This window comes from Manis pentadactyla, chromosome 13, assembly GCF_030020395.1.
Source record: "Manis pentadactyla isolate mManPen7 chromosome 13, mManPen7.hap1, whole genome shotgun sequence".
Classification (NCBI taxonomy): domain Eukaryota; kingdom Metazoa; phylum Chordata; class Mammalia; order Pholidota; family Manidae; genus Manis; species Manis pentadactyla.
The window spans coordinates 35032668-35054254 of record NC_080031.1 but is presented as its reverse complement, the minus strand read 5'-3'; the positions used below and the strand labels follow the sequence as shown (position 1 = coordinate 35054254).

Sequence of the window (21587 nt, the reverse complement as noted above, 5' to 3'; positions counted from 1 at the left end):
TTAAGGGCACATGTAAAATCTTAAAAAATCTATGATACTGGGAGATTGGCAAAATTAATAGACTGACAAAACCCAGATCAACAAAGATAAAGAGGCACAATATTAATGGGAATAAGAATTACTACATTTCTGAACATCAGTTTAGTATTATGCAGCAATTTGTAAAAGTTTGCATACCCTTTTTACTTTGGCATTCTCATTTCTAGGAAATTCCATTCTAAAACAATACCACATGTAAGGAAGATATATGCATAAAGATGTTAAAAAGATACAGGCATATAAAGGTGTTCTAGGAAGTACTATTTATAATAAATAAACTCTAATAATGAATCATAATGAAAATATCCATCAGAAGATTGGTTAGGTATACTACAGTATATACATATGATAAAATACATACAGGCATTAATATTATAATACAGAAGTTTTTACAGTAAAAATCCATATTATAAATTCCTCTTAATATGTTAGAAGAAAGGAAGAAAGAAAGAAGAGGGAAAAAGGGAGAAAGGAAATAGAAAGATGGAAGGGAAGGAGGGAGAAAAGGGAAAAAAGAAAAAGGGTTCAACTAATCAAGTTTGACAAAGTGATGACCACTGTTGAATTTGGGGGCTGGGCATGGGGGGGGGTGGGGTTCATCATACTATTCTCTCCACTTTTGTAAATATTCGAAACTTTCTAACAAAGCCTTCAAAAAATAAAGAGAATATTATGGTGTAGATCCCTGTTTACTGAAAATCCTTTATAAAACTGTTTTACCTAAGCAAAAGGAAGGAAGGGAGATTGGTTGATAGAGTTCTCTTCTTACTTCAAATGAGTCTTGTTTCAACAAGAGGGTCCAATTTCTGGAGGGCTGAGACCATTATTACTCTTTTGTATTTCTGTCCCATCATTTACCGAACTACTACATAGTCCATCCTAAATATATACTTGTTATTTGAAAAAATACATCTTGAACGGAAGGATAGTGATAAACCATCTCTCTCACCTTGTATTCCCTGTCTCCTTTTGCTAGCTTCCGTGAAGAAAAAACCTTTTTGCCATATGCCATGAACTCCTGTATTTTGCCTGAGATGAGCACAACTTCTAAATCCATAGCAATCTCTCCCCAGAAGTCTGCAAGGTGAAACACTTTAACTATCAATGTGCTTGATGTTTTACCTTCCTCTATAGCAAAATTCTTCAAAGATGATGCCTGCCATAAAACACAGCAGGCATTCAGTATTTGCTGAATGAATGAATGCATAGGTCTGTGAAGATGAAAGGTAGAATAGTAGGCTAAGTGGTGTAGCCTTCTTTTAGTGGTATCAATTTGCATAATTCTACTTAGCTGAATCTAGTAAAAGGTAATAGGAACTGTTCTTATTTTCATTAGATATATAACTGCATATTAACAATTTGATTTTGTCTCAACTGTAAAATAAGAATTGAACTAAAAATTACCCTAGGTTTCCCTATTTTAAGATTCTACTTTATCATTATTGTGTCTTTAACCATACAAGGACATCTATAATGTATACCAGATTAATTTATTCTATGTATGGTAGGCTATTCTCAAAACGAATTTCACTTGGCTTTTCTAGATTGGTTAGGATTTTTTAAATCACTGTAACTATTTCTTAGTTCATTTCTAAGCTAGTTATACAAGTAACTCTTCATAATAGAGCACTGAGGAGTCAGAATGACTCACCTTGATTTTCTGGATACCACCCTTAGTAAACTAAAATAGTAAGGTTAACAAGTACTTACTTTAGTGTTAATAACTTATGACTTGTGACCTACTTGCTAATCCAGTTTTTTTGTCAATGTTTTGCACAGACAGTAACATAGTTTTTGTCTTAGAATCAGTAAGCAGCTTTCTCCAAACCAGAGCCCTAACAGCAAAAACTATGATGCCAGGCATCCTGCTTCAATGTTTTCTGTAAGTATTTCACTAAACTCTGACAACACAAATGGGTATTATCCCATTTTACTGTTAGGAAAACAAGGATTACAGAAGTTGAATAATTTGCCAAAGGGCATACAGTTGGTAAAGCGACAACAATGGAATTCAAATCCTCTGATTCTAACATGCATGTCCCCTGCCTCCCTATGAATGTCCTGGTCATTGTGAAGAGATGAAGACTTGCCACCACTAGTTCACTCTGCATTCCATTATTCCATTGTACAAACAATCTATTTTATTCTGGTGATACACTGAAGATAGGGAGCAGATCTATTTTATTCTCAAATAGCCTAAGGCTTAACATATTTTAGGTGTGTAATAAATACAAACGGAATTCCCACAGGGAATACCAAGGTATGTAAGACTACCACCTAAAATTCTAACAGTCAAACACAATTTCAAAGTTATTTTGGTTTTAATTTTCATCTCACTCTTTTCTTACTGTTGTGTCACTTTTTGTTGTTGATGTCTCTTCAGCAGCACAGCACCGCAGTTTCTTACATGGTTTACTAATACACAGGTGCGTATCTGCAACAAGTCTGTCCAGTGATAACTAACCTTATTAGAATTGTGTGCTCTGAGTGTGGCTAAGGTATTCTCCTATAAGTAAAAGTAAAAGAACGGACCTATAAGACATCTAATACAACACTTAGCTGTTCAGAATCTTGGACTAACTTACCTTCCAGGTTTTCTACTGAGTTACAAGTAGCTAAAGTTGCTTAAAGGGGTAGTCCTCTGGATATGTCAAGTACTACTAACTATATTATGCATACTACAAACCCATAAACACTAATGTGAGTGCCAAAACACATGTGTGCACACAAAGCATTTGATCCAAGTTTGGGCACTCAATCCAAGATGGACCAATTATAGCTAGGCAAATTAAAACTGGAAGGGCAAGACTCTGACCTTCTCTCAGGTCACAGACTGGAAGGACAGGCTGGCTTCTCTCATGGTCTGCACTTCAACAAAAGAAGCCTTTCAGTTATGGAAGATAATAAAGCAGAACAGCAGAAAAATACATACCTAAAAAGGTCAGGCAAAGTTCTAAGTTCTTGAATCCATATTTTGTTCATTTCAGTCTCACCCTAATGCTTTCCCCAGTAGGTATCACATGAACCAACATTTGCCTTTTTTATTTGAGACTCTCTCGCAACTAAGAGTACTGCTTAACTAAATCTGTGTATGTGCAAAATATACATTCAAAATTATTTAACAAACGATGCATCTCTTCTTTATATCCCTCCAAAGTGCTTAGCATTATTCTTAAGAACTCAGGATCTAGAATTAGACTTAATTAGAAGCCCAGCTTTAACATTTCCCAGCTGTGTGAGGACAATGTCCTGTATGTCTCTGAATTTGTTTCCTCATTTGTAAAATAGCAACAGTAACAGCACTTACTTATCATTTTTTACATCCTAATTACATCCTAAATCCCTCCACTTATATATTCGTTTCCATTGTCATCAACATGTCTCACCTAGATTACCAGTCTCTAATCCAAATAACACACTGCAACCCGAATTGTTTTTTGTAATAGGAAAATTAGATTACATCAGTTCTCAGCTTAAAATTCTTGAATGGCCTCCCACTGCACTAAGCTCCTGCTCACCCCTACCTCCCTTATCTTGCATCACTCTCCTCCCCTCACCAAGTATGATCCAGTCACACTAACTTTTCTCTGTTATTGAAACATGCCAAGCTCATTCCTTCATAGTGTTTATACTTGCTCTTCCCTCTACAGGAAGCCTGTGTTCCAGATCGTCACAAGGCTAGCTACTTAACACTGAGGTTTTACCTCCCTATTATTTAGGTTTTAGCTCTAATATCACTTCCTCAGACACCTTCTCTGACCACAGCAGGAAAATTACCAGCACCAACTCACTCTTTATATCCCTACTCTATTTTACTTATAAAGAATCACTTTTACTGAGATACTAACAGGTCTTGGCACATCCTCAACTACTGGGAGCTAGACAAAATATAACAGGTTGCTTAGACAGGCAGAAGTTGTAAAGATGACAAACAGCTGGGACAAGTCTGAGTACAAAGTTCATCTCCTACATGAGGCCACTCTTTCAAGACAGAAACAATTTTACAATGACTGAACTAAAAAATACATTTAAGGGGTTCAATAGCAGAGTAGATGAAGAAGAAGAATCAGTCAACTCAAACATACCCAATCAGAGCAGCAAAAATGAAAAAAAGTAAAGTTCATATATGCTGCCTATAAGAGACACATTTTAGATGTAATGACACACAAAGACTGAAAGTGAAGGGATATAAAAACTGTTAAGGGACTTATGGGATAAAATCAATTGGACTAACATTTGCATTATAAGGTTCCCAAGAGGATAAGAGGAAAAGGGGCAGAAATCTTATTTATAGAAATAATAGTTGTAAACTTCCCTAATTTGAGGAAGGAAATAGACATTCAGATCCAGGAAAGAACCCAAAGAGATCTACACCAAGACACACTATAATTAAATTTTCAAAAGATAAAGACAAGGAAAGATGGTGGTGTGAAAGGTGAGACAGAGGCTTCTTCCTAAAACCGCATGTAATATGAAAATATAATCAATACAACTAATCCTGAAAAAGCAAAGGAAAGAGGACTGTGCCAGACTGCATACACCTGGAGAAAAGAGCAGACCTCACAGAACAGGGTAACATACCAGAGCTGTGGCTCGGTGAGACCCAAGCCCTTCCCCAACCCCAGCTCACTGGCGGGAGGAAGAGAAACAGAGCAGGGAGAGAGTGGAGGCCTGGGGCTACTGAATACCTAACTCCGGAGATCTTCTCTGGGAGCACAAACCTACATTTCATGGTGCTTGCATGATACTCTCGTGATTAGGGGATTGGGAAGCTAAGACAGGCAGAATTCCTGGAGAGACTGAGATTCCAGCCGCTTATAGAAAGCAGGGATCCATATCCAGCTGCTCTGGGACAAAAGAAATGCAGGCAGTCTGAGAGATTTCCTAACAAGGAAGCCCTTAGCAAGAGGGATGCTAAAGGGGAAAGGATTGCACAGAGCTTACTGCTCAGGAGAAAGGACAGGTAGACAAAATTGTCCGGGTGCACTTGGCCCAGAAGGTTGGGAGCTTTCATGATCTTCAGGTGCTCCAGCTCCTTGGCTGGCTACACAGCCCCAAGGACCCCCTCTGTGATACGCAGCCTATTGCACCTTTCTCCCAGAGAGCCCTACCTGGCTTGCAAACGGGCAAACGCTACCTTGGCGTTAGGCCGGCCAGATGGACATAAAAACGCAAAGCATAGAGGCTTATACCAGTGTGCTCCACCCACTGGTTCAGGCAGTGGAGATAGGAGCCAGGAAGAAGGAAACAGCTCTTTCCTCCCCCCAGGAAGCAGTACCACTCCCTGCAAACCCCGACATTGCTTCAGGGGCTGAGCAGCTCCAGAGAGTAGACCTTCTGGACACTAGAGGGCGCCATATACAAATATGAAAGGTCAAAGGAACCTGGTTCAAAGTAAATTATTAATACAACCCCTGAGAAAGATTTAAATAACATCAACGTCATGAATCTTCCTGAAAGGGAGTTCAGAATAAAAATCATTAAAATGATCACGGAGGTACAGAAAGATATTCAAGAACTCAGGAATGAATTCCGGTCGAAGATCCAACTGTTGAAGAGCACAGTGGAGGGTATTAAAAGCAGATCAGATATGGTGGAGATGATAAATGAAAAAGAAATTAGAGAAGAGGAATACAAAGAAGCTGAGGCACAGAGAGAAAAAAGGATCTCTAAGAATGAAAGAATATTAAGAGAACTGTGTGACCAATCCAAACGGAACAATATTCACATTATAGGGGTACCAGAAGAAGAAGAGAGAGAAAAAGGGATAGAAAGTGTCTTTGAGGAGGTAATTGCTGAAAACTTCCCCAATCTGGGGAAGGAGATAAGTCTTTCAGGCCATGGAGGTGCACAGATCCCACAACACAAGGGACCCAAGGAAGACAACACCAAGACATACAGTAAGTAAGTGGCAAAGATCAAGTATAAGGACACACTATTTAAAGCAGCCAGACAGAGAAATAAGATCACATACAAAGTAAAGCCCATCAGGCTAACATCAGACTTCTCAGCAGAACCCTTACAGGCCAGAATGGAGAGGCATGATGTATTTAATGCAACGAAGAAGAAGGGCCTCGAACCAAGATTACTTTATCTGGCAAGATTATCATTTAAATTTGAAAGAGGGATTTAAAAATTTCCAGATAAGCAAAAGTTGAGAGAATTTACCTCTCACAAACCATGTCTACAGTGTATTTTGGAGGGACTGCTATAGATGGAAGTGTCTTAAGGTTTAATAGCCTTCACCAGAGGTAATAAAACCACAGTAAAGAAGGTAGAACAGGTAATTACTAAGCAAATGCAAAATTAAATTAATTACCCCCAAAGTCAATCAAGGGACAGACAAAGAGTACAGAATATGATACTTAATATAAAAAGAATGAAGGAAGAAGAAAAAGGAGGAGGAAAAAAAAAGAACCTTTAGATTGTGTTTGTAATAGCGTATTGAGTTAGATAAGTTAAACTCTTAGATAGTAAGGAAGCTAACCCTGAACCTTTGGCAACCACAAATCTAAAGCCTGCAGTGGCAATAAGTACATATCTATCAATAATCACCCTAAATGTAAATGGAATGAATGCACAAATCAAAAGACACGGAGTCACTGAATGGATAAAAAAAACAAGATCCATCTATATGCTGCCTACAAGAAACCCACTTTAAACCCAAAGACATACACAGATTAAAAATGAAGGGATGGAAAAAGATATTTCATGCAACTAATAGGGAGAAAAAAGGAGGAGTTGCAGTACTTGTATCAGACAATATAGACTTCAAAACAAGGAAAGTCACAAGAGACAAAGAAGAACATTACATAATGATAAAAGGGTCACTCCAAAAAGAAGATATAACCATTATAAATATCTAGGAGCACCTACATATGTGAAACAAATACTAACAGAATTAAAAGGGGAAACAAAATGCATTGCATTCATTCTAGGAGACTTCAACACTCCACTCACTCTGAAGGACAGATCAACCAGACAGAAAATAAGTAAGGAGACAGAGGCACTGAACAACAAATTAGAACAGATGGATCTAACAGACATCTACAGAACTTTACACCCAAAAGCAGCAGAATACACATTCTTCTTTAGTGCACATAGAACATTTTCAAGAATAGATCACATAGTAGGCCATAAAAAGAGCCTCAGTAAATTCAAAAAGACTGAAATTGTACCAACCAGTTTCTAAGAACACAAAGGTATGAAACTAGAACTAAATTACGCAAAGAAAATGAAAAATCCCACAAACACATAGAGGCTTCAGAACATGCTCCTAAATAGCCAATGGATCAATGACCAAATAAAAACCGAGATCAAGCAATATATGGAGACAAATGACAACAATAATTCAACACCACAAAATCTGTGGGACGCACCGAAGGCTGTGCTAAGAGAGAAGTATACTGCAATACAGGCCTACCTCAGGAAAGAAGAACAATCCCATACGCGCAGTCTAAACTCACAATTAACGAAACTAGAAAAAGAACAAATGAGGCCCAAAGTCAGTAGAAGGAGCGACATAATAAAGACTAGAGCAGGAATAAATAAAATCAAGAAGAATAAAACAATAGATAGAATCAATGAAAGCAAGAGCTGGTTCTTCGAGAAAATAAACAAAATAGATAAACCCCTAGCCAGACTTATCAAGAAAAAAAGAGAGTCTACTCACATAAACAGAATCAGAAATGAGAAAGGAAAAATCACTACGGACAATGCAGAAATACAAAGAATTATTAGAAAACACTATGAAAAATTATATGCTAACAAAGTGGATAACCTAGAAGAAATGGACAACTTTCTAGAAAAATACAACCTTCTAAGACTGACCATGGAAGAAACAGAATATCTGAACAGACCAATTACCAGCAATGAAATTGAATAGGTAATCAAAAAACTACCTAAGAACAAGACCCATGGACCAGATGGCTTCACCGCTGAATTTTATCAAACATTTAGTGAAGACCTAATACCCATCCTCCATAAAGTTTTCCAAAGAGTAGAAAAAGAGGGAATACTTCCAAACTCATTCTATGAGGCTAGCATTACTCTAATTCCAAAACGAGGCAAAGACCCTACACACAAAAAATTACAGACCAATATCCCTGATGAACATAGATGTAAAAATACTCTACAAAATATTGCCAAACCGAATTTGAAAATACATCAAAAGATCATTCATCATGATCAAGTAGGATTTATTCCAGAGATGCAAGGATGGCACATTTGAAAATCGATCAACATCATCCACCACATCAACAAAAAGAAGGACAAAAACCACATGATGATCTCCATAGATGCTGAAAAATCATCTGATAAAATTAAACATCCATTCATGACAAAAACTCTAAACAAAATGGGTATAGAGCCCAAGTACCTCAACATAATGAAGCCCATGTATGAGAAAACCACAGCCAACATTATACTTAACACCGAGAAGCTAAAAGCTTTTCCCTTAAGATCGGGAACAAGACAAGGATGCCTACTTTCCCTACTCCTATTCAACATAGTACTGGATGTCCTAGCCATGGCAATCAGACAACACAAAGAAATAAAAGACATCCAGATTGGCAAGGAAGAAGTTAAACTGTCACTGTTTGCAGATGATATGATATTGTACATAAAAAACACTAAAGAATCCACTCCAAAACTACTAGATCTAATATCTGAATTCAGTCAAGTTGCAGGATACAAAATTAATACGCAGAAATCTGTGGAATTCCTATACACTAACAATGACCTAGCAGAGAGAGAAATCAGGAAAACAGTTCCATTCACAGTTGTATCAGAAAGAATAAAATACCTAGGAATAAACCTAACCAAGGAAGTGAAAGACCTGTGAAAGATAGTGTGAAAACTACAAGACACTCATGAGAGAAATTAAAGAAGATACCAGTAAATGGAAACACATCCCATGCTCATGGATAGGGAATTAATATTGTCAAAATGGCCATCCTGCCTAAAGCAATCTACAGATTCAATGCAAATCTTATCAAAATAACAACAGCATTCTTCAACGACCTAGAGAAAATCTTTCTAAAATTCATATGGAACCATCAAAGACCCCGAATAGCCAAAGCAATCCTGAGAAGGAAGAATAAAGCTGGGGAGATTATGCTCCCTGAATTGAAGCTCTACTACAAAGCCACAGTAATCAAGACAATTTGATACTGGCACAAGAACAGACCCATAGACCAATGGAACAGACTAGAGAGCCCTGATATACACCCAATCATATATGGTCAATTAATATATGATAAAGGAGCCATAGACATACAATGGGGAAATGACCGCTTCTTCAACAGCTGGTGTTGGCAAAACTGGACAGCTACATGCAAGAGAATAAAACTGGATTATTGTTTAACCCTACACACAAAAGTAAAGTTGAAACAGATCAAAGACCTGAATTAAGTCATGAAAACATAAAACTCTTAGAAGACACCATTGGCAAAAATCTCCTGAATATAAATAAGCATGAGCAACTTCTTCCTGAATGCATCTCCTTGAGCAAGGGAAACAAAACAAGAATGAACTCATGAGACTACATCAAACTAAAAAGTTTCTGTACTGCAAAGGATACCATCAACAGAACAAAAGGCATCCTACAGTATTGGAGAATATATTTGTAAATGACATATCAGACAAGGGGTTAACATCCAAAACATATAAAGAACTTAGACACCTCAAAACCCAAAAAGCAAATAAGCCGATTAACAAATGGGCAGAGGATATGAAGAGACAATTCTCCAAAGAAATTCAGATGGTCAACAGACACATGAAAAGATGTTAATCATCAGGGAAATGCAAATTAAAACCACAATGAGATACCACCTCACACCAGTAAAGATAGCCAGCATCAAAAAGACTAAGAACAAGAAATGCTGGCGAGGATGCGGAGAAAGGGGAACCCTCCTACACCACTGGTAGGAATGTAAGCCAGTTCAACCATTGTGGAAAGCAATATGGAGGTTCCTCAAAAAACTAAAAATAGAAATATCATTTGACTTGGGAATCCTATTCCTTGGAATTTACCCAAAGAATACAACTTCTCATATTCAAAAGGACATATGCACTCCTATGTTTATCACAGCACTATTCACAATAGCCAAAATATGGAAGCAACATAAGTGTCCATCTATAGATGAATGGATAAAGAAGATGTGGTACATATACACAATGGAATACTATTCAGCCATAAGAAAGAAACAAATCCTACCATTTGCAACAACATGGATGGAGCTGGAGGACATTATGCTCAGCGAAATAAGCCAGGCGGAGAAAGACAAGTGCCAAATTATTTCTCTCATTTGTGGAGTATAACAACGAAGCAAAACTGAAGGAACAAAATAGCAGTAGACTCAGAGACTCCAAGAAGGAACTAGTGGTTACCAAAGGGGAGGGGTGTGGGGCGGCAGGTGGGGAGGGAGGGAGGAAGAAGGGGATTGAGGGGTATATGTTTAGAACACATGGTGTGGGGGGATCACAGGGAATACAGTGTAGCACAGAGAAGGCAAATAGTGAATCTGTGGCATCTTACTACACTGATGGACAAGTGACTGCAACGGGGTATGGGTGGGAACTTGATTATATGGGTAAATGTAGTAACCACATTGTTTTTTCATGTGAAACCTTCGTAAGAGTGTATATCAGTAATACCTTAATAAAAAAAAAGTTAAGGACAAGGAGAGAGTATTAAAAGCAGCAAGATAAAAACAACTTATTACTAACAAGGAAATCACCATAAGACTATCAGCAGAAACTGCAGGCCATAAGGGAGCAGCATGATATATATTCACAGTGCTAAAAGAAAAAAACATCCAACCAAGAATACTCTCCTTGGCGAAGTTATTATTCAAAATTGAAGAAGAAACAGTTTTCCAGACAAGCAAAACCTAAAGGAGTTCATCATCACAAAACTGACCTTAGAAGAAATGTTAAAGGGACTACTTTAAGGTGAAAAGGAAGGGCTCTAGTTAGTAACAAGGACACATATGAAAGAAGAAAACTCACTGGAAAAGTAAATGTACAGTAAAGGTAAAGGCAGTGGAATAACTACTTGTAAAACTAATATGAAGGTTAAAAGACAAAGGTAGTAAAAAAACTATGATTATAATAATTAAGGGATACACACACACAGAAGATGCAAATGTGACATCAAAAATATAGAACATCAGGGAAGAGTAAAAATGTTGAGTCTTAAGGGATCAAATCTAAGTTGCTGTTGACTTAAAACAGACTGCTATAGACCTAAGTTATTATATCTAAGCCTCATGGTAAGCACAAAGCAAAAAACTCACTAAATACACAAAATATGAAGAGAAAGAAAGATAGCCATAACACTAAATAAAGTCATAAAACAGAGGAAGAGAACAAGTTGAGGAAGAATGGAAATACAAAAACAGCTAGAAAACATTGAACAAAATGGAAATTAACATATACCTATCAATAATTAGTGTAAATGGACTAAATTCTCCAATCAAAAGACACAGAGTGGCTGAATGGAAAAGAAAGAAGACCATCTATATGCTTCCTGTAAGATAAACACTAAGCACAGGCTGATAGTGAAGGGAAGGAAAGAGATACTCCACACAAATAGAAACCAAAAGATAATTTATATCAGACAAAATAGACTTTACAACAAAGACTGTAATAAAACAAAGGCCATTACATAATGATAAAAGGATCAACTCCGCAAGAAGATAAAACATTTGTAAATATTTATGCACCCAACATAGGAACACATAAAAATATAAGGCAAACATTAACAAATCTGAAGGGACAGACAGCAATACTAGAATAGGTGAGGACTTGAATACCCTACTTACATCAATGGATATATCACCCAGACAGAAATTCAATATGGAAACATTAACCTTAAATAACATGTTAAACCAGCTGGACCTAACAGATATTTACAGAACATTCCACAAGGGCAACAGAACACACACTCTTCTCAAGTGCACAGAGAACATTTTCCAGGATACAGCGTATGTTAGGCCACAAAACAAGTTTTAATAAAATTGAGAGAACTGAAAAGAAATCTGGAAATTCACAAAAATGTGGAGATTAAACAACATGCTACTAAATAAAATAACCAATGGGTCAAAAAATAAATAAAAATAAAAATTTTAAATAATTTGACATAAACAAAAATGGAAATGTAACATTCCAAAACTTATGGGATGCAGCTAAAGCAATTCTAAGGGGGAGGCCCATAGTGATAAACATCTACCTCAAGAAACAAGAAAAGTCTCAAACAAACAATCTAACTTTACATCTCAAGGAACTAGAAAAAGAACAAAGGAAGCCCAAAGTTAGTAGAAGGAACGAAATCATAAAGATCTGAGCAGAATTAAGTGGAGACTAAACAGACAATAGAAAAGATCAATGAAACTAAGAGCTGGTTCTTCGAAAAGGTAAACAAAATGAAAAAACCTTTAGCTAGACTCACCAAAAAGAAAGACGACTCAAATAAATAAAATCACAAAAGGAAGAGCAGATGTTACGACCGAAATCACAGAAATACAAAGGTTTGTTAACAGATCACTATGAACAATTACATGCCAACCAATTCTGGAAAAAGATGCTTCCTAGAAATATATAATTTGTCAAGACTGAATCATGATAAAATAGAAAAATCAGAACAGACCAATTATTAGCAAGGAGATTCAGTAAGTAATCTAACACCTCCCAACAAACAAGTCTATGACCAGATGGCTTCACTGGTGAAGTCTACCAAACATTAGAAGAATCAATACCAAATCCTTCCTAAACTTTTCCAAAAAGCTTCTGAGCACATTTTATGAGGTCAGCATTGGCCTGATACCAAAAACAAGGATGCCACAAAACAAAAGCAGGCCAGTATTTTTAAAGAACATAGATACAAAAATCCTCAAGAAAATATTAGAAAACAGAATTGAACAATACATTAAAAAGATCATACACCTTGATCAAGCAGGATTTATTCCAGGGGTGCAAGGGATGGTTCAACATCCACAAATCAATGTGATATATACAATATTAGCAAAATGAAGGATAAAAATGTGATTATCTCAATAGATGCAGAAAAAGCATATGACAAAACATTCATTTACGATAAAAACTCTTACAAAGTGGGTATGAGGGAACTTACCCTCAACATAATAAAGGTTGTATGACAAGCCCACAGCTAACATCATACTCAATGTGAAAAGCTAAAAGGTTTTCCTCTACGATAAGGAACAAGACAAGGATGTCCACTATTGTCACTTTTATTCAACATAATATTAGCAGTCCTCATCAGAGAAATTAGGCAACAGAAATAAATAAAAGGCATCCAAGCTGGAAAGGAAGAAGTAAAACTGTCATTATTTGCAGATTATATTATATACAGTAAACCCTAAAGATTCCATTAAGTCAATTAAGTAATTACAAAGGAGCACAGAATATACAATGGGGAAAGGATAATCTCTTTTATAAATGGTATTAGGGAAATTGGACAGCCACATGCCAAAGAATGAAAATGGACCACTATCTTACACCACACACAAAAATTAACTGAAAATTGATTAAAGATTTGAATGTAAACCTGAACCATAAAACTCCTAGAAGAAAATACAGGTGGTAAGCTCCTCGACGTAGGTGTTGGTAATGATTTTTTCACTCTGACACCAAAAGCAAAATGCAAGATTAAACAAGTGAGACTACATAAAACTAAAAAGCTTCTGCACAAAAAAAGGAAACCATCAACATAACTGAAAAGGCAACCTACCAAACAGGAGAAAATAGTTGCAAACCATGTATCTGAAAAGGTGCTAGTATCCAAAATATAAAAAGAACTCATACAACTCAACAGCAAAAAACAAAAAAACAAAAACCAGTTTGACTTATTTAAAACAGGCTGAAGATCTAGACATTTTTCCAGAGAAGACATACAGAGGCAACAGGTACATGAAAAGATGCTCAACATCATTAATCATCAGGGAAATGCAAATTAAAACCACAACGAGAGATCACCTTACACCTGTTACAATAGCTATTTTAATAAAAAAGACAACAAATTAAGTGTTGATAATGATGTGGAGAAAAGAAAACCCTTGTGCACCATTAGCAGGAATGTAAATTGGCATAACCACTATGGAAAACAGTATGGAAGTTCCTAAAATAAAACAAAAAGTACCATATGATCTAGCAACTCCATTTCTGGGTATTTATCCAAGCAAAATGAAAACACTAACTTGGAAAGATATATGCATCCCCACGTTCACTGCAGCATTATTTACAATAGCCAAGATAAGGAAACAACCTAAGTGTTGGATTGAATAATGAAATTATGGTGTATGTATACAATGAGATACTATAAAAAATAAAATCTTGCTATCTGCAACAATATGGATGGATCTTGAGGACATTACACTAAGTGAAATAAGTCAGACAAAGACAAATATGGTATGATCTCTCTTATTGTAGAATCTAAAAAAAGAAAATAAAAAACAAGCTCATAACAGAGAGCAGATGGGTGGCTGCAAGAGACAAGGAGTAGAAGTTGGGGAAAAAAAGGTGAACTGTTTTTTTAGTTCAAATAAACTAAATTAAAAAAAATTTTTAAAATGACCACTTTTCATTTATTTGTTATTTGCCTTATCTGTCTACCTCAACATGAGTGCAACTCTGTAGTAAGGACTTTATTTTTGCTGTATCCCCTCTGCCTGCCTCCCCATAGGGACTAATTACTATTGAATGCTCAATAAATATAGGTCAAATTGTTTAATGAAAAAAACCTGGAGAACTGCAATCCCTAGTTATAGGATCCTGTTCTCCAGTAAGCCAAGGGTATATTCACCAACCAACCAACCAACCAACCAACCCTTAGATTATATGATTTGTACCCATATCCCATGGACCATCACAGGAGAAAGAAAGCAGTCTAGTGGAAAAAGCACTATTTTGGAGCCAGGCTACTAAAGCTCTAACTCATAATTACATTTACATTGCTGAAAACAATGATTTTTCATTACTTTTCAAAAAGTACTATATAAGTAGGGTGATGATTATTTATATACACTGCCCTCCCCCAAATTCCTTGTAAGTCCTTAAGAATTTCTAATTATATGATCTTTCAAAAATTGGAAAGGGATCTCAAAATTAGCTCCTCTCTGACTCTGCTCAGTTTCCTCTAATACATCAGTCTTAAATCATCTTTCAGTCATCCTACAGGCCATTAAAATGTCCTTTAATTCTTTCTTCAAAATACTTCTTCCATCCCATTTCTGTGTCAACACGTACCTAGTGAACCCCCAGACTGTATTCAAGATAACTAAAGCAAGTCCTTTACCTCTTCAGACTCTGCCATACACTCAAGTGGCAGACGAATCCTCACAAATGCAGCTTTGATCTCCTAGTCACAACCATTCAGACTCTCCATAACCAAAGCACTGGTTCTCAAACCTTTGTGACCAACACTCCCTTTAAGCAAATCTTGAAATGAAAGAAACTGATATATTATTTCAGAAATAGATATAATTTTCTGATTATAATATAGCAGAAATCAAAGGCAGGTACTTTGTAGTAAGTCAGTATATCTTCAACCTGTACTTGCTTGGCCACAACCAAACTAGGAGACATAATAAGGCAGCCAGATAGGAGCAACCTCTCTGCGGCATCACCAACAACATGAGCAATACAAATGAAGCCCATGCAGGTGCACGATGACTCAGATACCACAAGCAGTGTAGCTACAGGTGAAACAAATTTCAATCTGTGAAAAATTTAAGATTTCAAAAACAGATACATATTATCTTTCCTCAATTTACACAACAATATCATCCCTGGAAAATGAAGTGTTTTATTAGTAACATGCAAAATATATTTTTGTTTATAAGTAAAAGAAAAATAAGTTCTAGACTCAAATAAGTATAAACAAGATTTTCTGTAATCTGAGGGGCCAGAGGAAGCACTGAACATCTTTCGGGATCTGGTCTAGTCTTGTTTCTGTGGGACAGTATGAGCACTGTGAGACATGCAGCATTCCTGGACCCCATTCACTAAAAATCAATCATTGTGACAACCAAAAAAAGCCTCCACAAATTTCTATGACACTCGCTGGAGGAAGATGCCTACCTTCACGGAAAACCCCTGTTCTAGAGATTCTAGTTCAAAATATACTAGCCCAGTTCAAAAATGTTAGTTCAAAAATTCAAATGATTTCCACAATGAGATTTAATCTGCCTTCTACTTTTCCATACTTACTTCCACAACTTTCCAACACACAGTCTCAGCTTCAGAGAAAGCAGTTTACCAGTTCCCCAACCTTTCCCCACCTTTTCCCATCTTTACCTTACGATATCTAAACAAGTCACAGTATAACTAATTTTTCATTGATTCATCTCTGTCAGAATCTGCTGTACTAATGACAAGCAAATTCAAATAAAAGTTGAATTAGGATAAGTCTATTTAAGGATCCCAAAGATATTATCCTCATTACATAAACTAAACATCTAAACATTTTATATATAAGAAGTTGTAGGGGCAAAATCCTGGGAATAACTTTTGTTGGTTATACAGGATATGTCAAAATCCCTTTGCAGTATCCATCCATTAAAAATGGGACCTTGTGTTCACTTCTAAAATGGAAGAATGCTTTAATATTAGGAACTCCATTAATGTGATTTACTGAATTAGTTCAATGGAAGAAAATGCCATGTGATCACCTTTATTGATGCTTCCCAAATAAAAAAGGGACTCTTTATAATATTTTTACATTTTATTTTGATTGTAGCTTTATAGAAAAGTTGTAAAAGTAGAGTGCTCACACATCCATCACCCCAGCTCCCCTAACAGTAACATCTTACATAACCAGTTATTTAACTATTAATATTAATATCTTTACTCTTGACTCATCTCTTTACTATTCCAGAATCCTACCTACAAGCTCACATTGCATTTAGTTGTTAGTTCTAGTCTCCTCCAATCTGCGATACTTCCTTGTTTTATTTTGGTCTGTTGTGATCTTGACACTTTTGGTTAAAGAGTACTAGTCAGTTATTTTGTAGACTGACCCTCAATTTGGGATTGCCTATTAATCTTTTCTCATTAGAGTACGCATACTTGACAAGAATATCACACATATGTGTTGTATTCTTAGTGCATCATATTTAAGGTATAGAACATCACTGTCTTGTACTGGTGATGTTAACCTTGATCATTTGATTAAGAGTGTCTTTTGGGTTTCTCCATCGTGAAATTACTATTTTTTCCTTAGTAAATATCTTGGGGAAAGATACTTTGAAGTTTAAGAAAATATATTTTAGCTCTAACTTTTGGCCTTGAGTCTTAGTATTCATTGGTGGAGCTTGTCTGTAACAATCATTGCTGTATTTGCCTGATAGTGACTGTCTACTGCCCTCTACATTTTTAAGGCAGCATTCTTCTGTAAGAATGAGTCTGAACATTTTTGTATGTTTGGTGGACACTATTAAGCATATATTTGTGTGAATTGTCTGTCTGCATTTGTTTCCAACTTTTTTCTATCAGGTTTTATGTCCCTTTTTGTTTCTCAATTACAATAAAAAAAAAATCTTTACATGGGGGAGGGGCTAGGCTGGGTGGGTGAGTGGGATAAAGTGACAAAAATCTCAATCATAATAAAAGTTGGTCTTGGGGATCAAAGTGCAGCATGGAGAATATAGTCAATCGTTCTGTAACATCTATGTTGACAGACAGTAACTGCACACGTTGGGGTGAGGATTTAATAATGTTTGTAACTGTTGATTGAACCAATGTGTTATATATTTGAAATGACATAATATTGTATATCAGCTATACTTCAATTAAAAAAATACACTTAAAAAATTCTTTATATAAGAGGGGTATTAGACCTTTGTCTGTAATATATGTTGCAAATATTTTTTCCCAAGTTGTGAGTTGTCTTTTGCCTTTGCTTATGCTGCTTTTGGCAACTTTTAAAATGTAGTCAAATTTGCCAACCTTTTCTTTTTATTAACTCTGAGTTTGAGTCATATTGAAAAGATTTTCCCTACACAACGGTCAAAGAGGGATTCTTCTAGTACTTGTATAATTTCATTTTTAACATTTAGATCCCTGATTCATTTGGTGTTTATTATTTGGTGTAAATACAGATGTAATTATTTTTTTCCAAATGCTTGCCAAGTTGTCCCATCACCATTTGTTGAAAAATCCATCTTTGCCCCCAGTGATTTGAGATCCAACTTTGTCATATATAATTCTGGACTTCCTATTCCATTCCACTGATTCCCTATCTACTTATGTGTCAATAACCACACTATTTTCTTTATAATGGTGTAACTTTATACAGTATGTTTTAATATCTGGTATGGCTAGTTCTCCTCATAGTTTTTCTTTTTCAGTGTCTTCCTGGCTATTCTTAAATGTTTACTTTTCCACATGAACTTCTGTATCAATGTGTGTAACTTCATAAAATAATTGCTAGTATTTTTATTGGAATTACAGTGAATTTATAAATTCATTTAGGGAAGAACCAAAATTTATAATTTTGAGTCACAGAATTTAAGAACAAGGGATGTCTTTCCTTTTTTTTAAGTCTACTTCTGTGTGGTTCAAGCATCATCTAATACAATGTTAAACACCAGTAGAAATAATGGGGCATACTTGCCCTGCTCATGATCTTAATGGAAATGCCTCTTAACATTTTCACATAAAATAAGATAGTGGTGTAAGACTAAGATTTTTACATTCCTGATGAATGCTTTCTTAACATAAAAAAATGCACACATGAAGCCACAAGCCAATATCATACTTAATGGTGAAAATCTAGAAGCACTCCCAACAAAGGTTGGAAGAAGACAAGATGACAAGGATTCCCAATATTATTTAACATTTTTCTAAAATTAATTAATAGATTTAGTCCACTGAAGGGAATAGGAGATACTAACATTAGAAAGAAGCATTACCATTTGCAAATGATGTAATCAGATCCTAGGAATACCCAAGAGAAAGAAATAAACTCATAAAAAACCAAAGAATTCAGTAAGCTACTTAGCACTGTATGAACATTACCTAAAATATACATCTGGCCTTTATTAGGCCTGGCCTTGTAACTGGGTGCTACCTGGGTGAGATTTGCTCTATCACACAGAATACAGGTCCAGAAACTTGTTTTCCTGTGTATGCTGAAAACCAGTTGGGTTTAAAAGACTGAGGTTGACTCATGTTAACTAAATTCAAAGAAAGTAATTGATAAACCATAATAATTTCCCAATTTTCAGAGAAAACCATAAATGCAAAAATGTACATACTTATATCTTAAGTTCTGGTGTGCATTACCATGCAGCCCCACATGAAGTGACGATAACAGTAAAAAAGTATTCTTCCAATTTTGTATTTATCCTATATTAATAAGAATAGCCAAAAAGCTAAGTACAAACTAGAACTAATATCAATAAAGCATTAAGAAATAGCATAGCACATTTCTGATGGCTGATAATTCCTTTAATTTAGGGCAGTAAATCTGTTTTGAATATTTTTTAGTATGGAAAGTGACTTGTTTCTTACTATTCAAAGAAATCATATTTTATTTATATTAAATTAGGGCCCAGGGTTTGGTGATTTTTTGGCTTACTCTTCATTCCATTACAACATACTTCATTTTAATACATTTCTCTTGGAAACAAAAATTGTAAATTAGCAAATATATGATTAATATTATGTGTATAACATAATGGCCTTAGCTCAGTGAGTTATATAATGTAGTAACACACCTGCATTAAGCCTTAAATCCCCAAAGAAATTAATTCTACACTTTTGGTGCTTCATGTCTCCTCTGTACTCAACAAACTATACATTGGTCCCTGATTAACATTAATCTGTGTTAAAAGTTAGGAGAGTGATAACTTTTGAAGAAAAGATGGTAACAGTAATTTGGAGGGGGCATGGTAGAAGGTTTCTGAATTGCCAATAATTCTTGTTCTGGTGATTTCACAGGTGTGTTCACTTTGTGATAATTCAATTATTATATACTTAAGATTTTTGTGCAGTTTTCTATATATATGTTACATTTTAATCAAGTTGATTTAAAAACAAAACAGAAAACTGAGGAAAAAACTAAAAAACCAGACCACACAAACAGAACTCTCTTACATCCCCAATAAAGTACAATCTCTTTAGAAGCTTGCTCTACGGCCTTAGGGTCTTTGTTGAAAAGAAAAAGACAAGAAATTTATCTTTAAATTCAAGAGTTATTCAACTTGGTGAGGTGTGTGTTTTAAAGTAGAAAGGGAGATTTAACTGTTCAAATTGTCACGTATATTTGTTTAGTGCTACCTTTCTCATTCTTTTTCTTGTTCTCTCCTATTCTCTGTTGGACCTTTATTTGAAGTTGAATTTACACAAGTTTAATATGGATATGATACAACTTGGCTGTATAAATGACAGCAGATGAATAGAATACAATTGTTTCTTAAGAAATTGCAACAGCCCTACCCAGATGCTATGAGCACACTGATCAACTCAAAATACTCAGATCCCTGAAACTAGACTCATCTTTCTTGTACACTACTAAGACTTACTCTTACACCTGATCTCTCTGTAGCAGTACAATTCTCCCAAACCAAAACCTCAGAAACACTATTGACTCAATTCTCTACAGTATCTAGCCCCATCCATGTGATACAATGTTCTTCTGCCTTTGTGAAATCTTTCTACACTTCTCCTTTCTGTTCTCATTGCTATAAACTTTTTGGTACTCCTAATACTCTGCTTGAATTATTGCAAAAACCTCCTAATTTCTATTTCCAGCTCTTCCCCACTTTAATTAATCTTTTATATTGCCACCAAACTAGTCTTCCTGAGCGAAAACTTGGGCGCATGACACACTTGTTTAAATAACAACATTCAATGGCCTTTCCTGCCCAAGCCTAGATCTAAATTTCTATAGAGAACTATAAATAACCACTAAATTAGCCCCCTTTTCTGGCCAATATCACAGTTATTTTTGCCATTGAAAAAGGGAATATATTATGAAAAGTAAAACAAACAGAAAAACTAGGGAGAAAGTATCCAATTCAGCCTGATTTTTGAATGAAGATAAATATCGCTATTGTTCAAGATGGAAGAAGCCAAAGAAAACTCAAAAGTTAAAAAAAAAAAAATCAGCCAGAGTTGAAAAATGTTATAAAACTGGAATGTTATTTCTTTTGAGTATAATCTAAATCTAGTTACTAGGCTCCAAAGACTGAAAAGAACTAGAGGAAATATTATTGCTATATCTGAGCAATTTCTAAGACTATCGAATTTAATTCTTCCTTTCCTTACAATATAAGTAAAAAAACAATTTAAGACTGATGTTCCTTGATTAAATATTTAATATTTTATTTCATGACAAGATGAGGTTTGAAAATATTCTCCCATATCAAGAATAAATATCCTCTAGGAGTAATGGTTTGTTACTAATTCACTGTTTGCAGCTACTTTATAGAACATAATTACCATGATTAACGACAATCAACTATGCTTCTAGGTACATATTTTACTTACAATATTAAAGTAATTAAAATGGTTAACTATATATATAT

At 35.4% G+C, this 21587-nt stretch overlaps 1 protein-coding gene across 2 annotated transcripts in view; it reads right to left on the bottom strand.

The window, feature by feature from the left end:
- CUL5 (cullin 5) overlaps positions 1 to 21587 on the bottom strand; it is a 150204-nt gene that overhangs the window by 31560 nt on the left and 97057 nt on the right. Inside the window, exon 8 of one of the 2 annotated variants that reach the window (XM_036902660.2) lies at positions 989 to 1195. The exons of the other annotated variant lie outside the window; for it this stretch is intronic. Within the exon in view, the coding sequence (XP_036758555.1) occupies positions 989 to 1195 (207 nt within the window). The remainder of the gene's footprint in view (positions 1 to 988; positions 1196 to 21587) is intronic. 2 annotated transcript variants of the gene reach the window in all.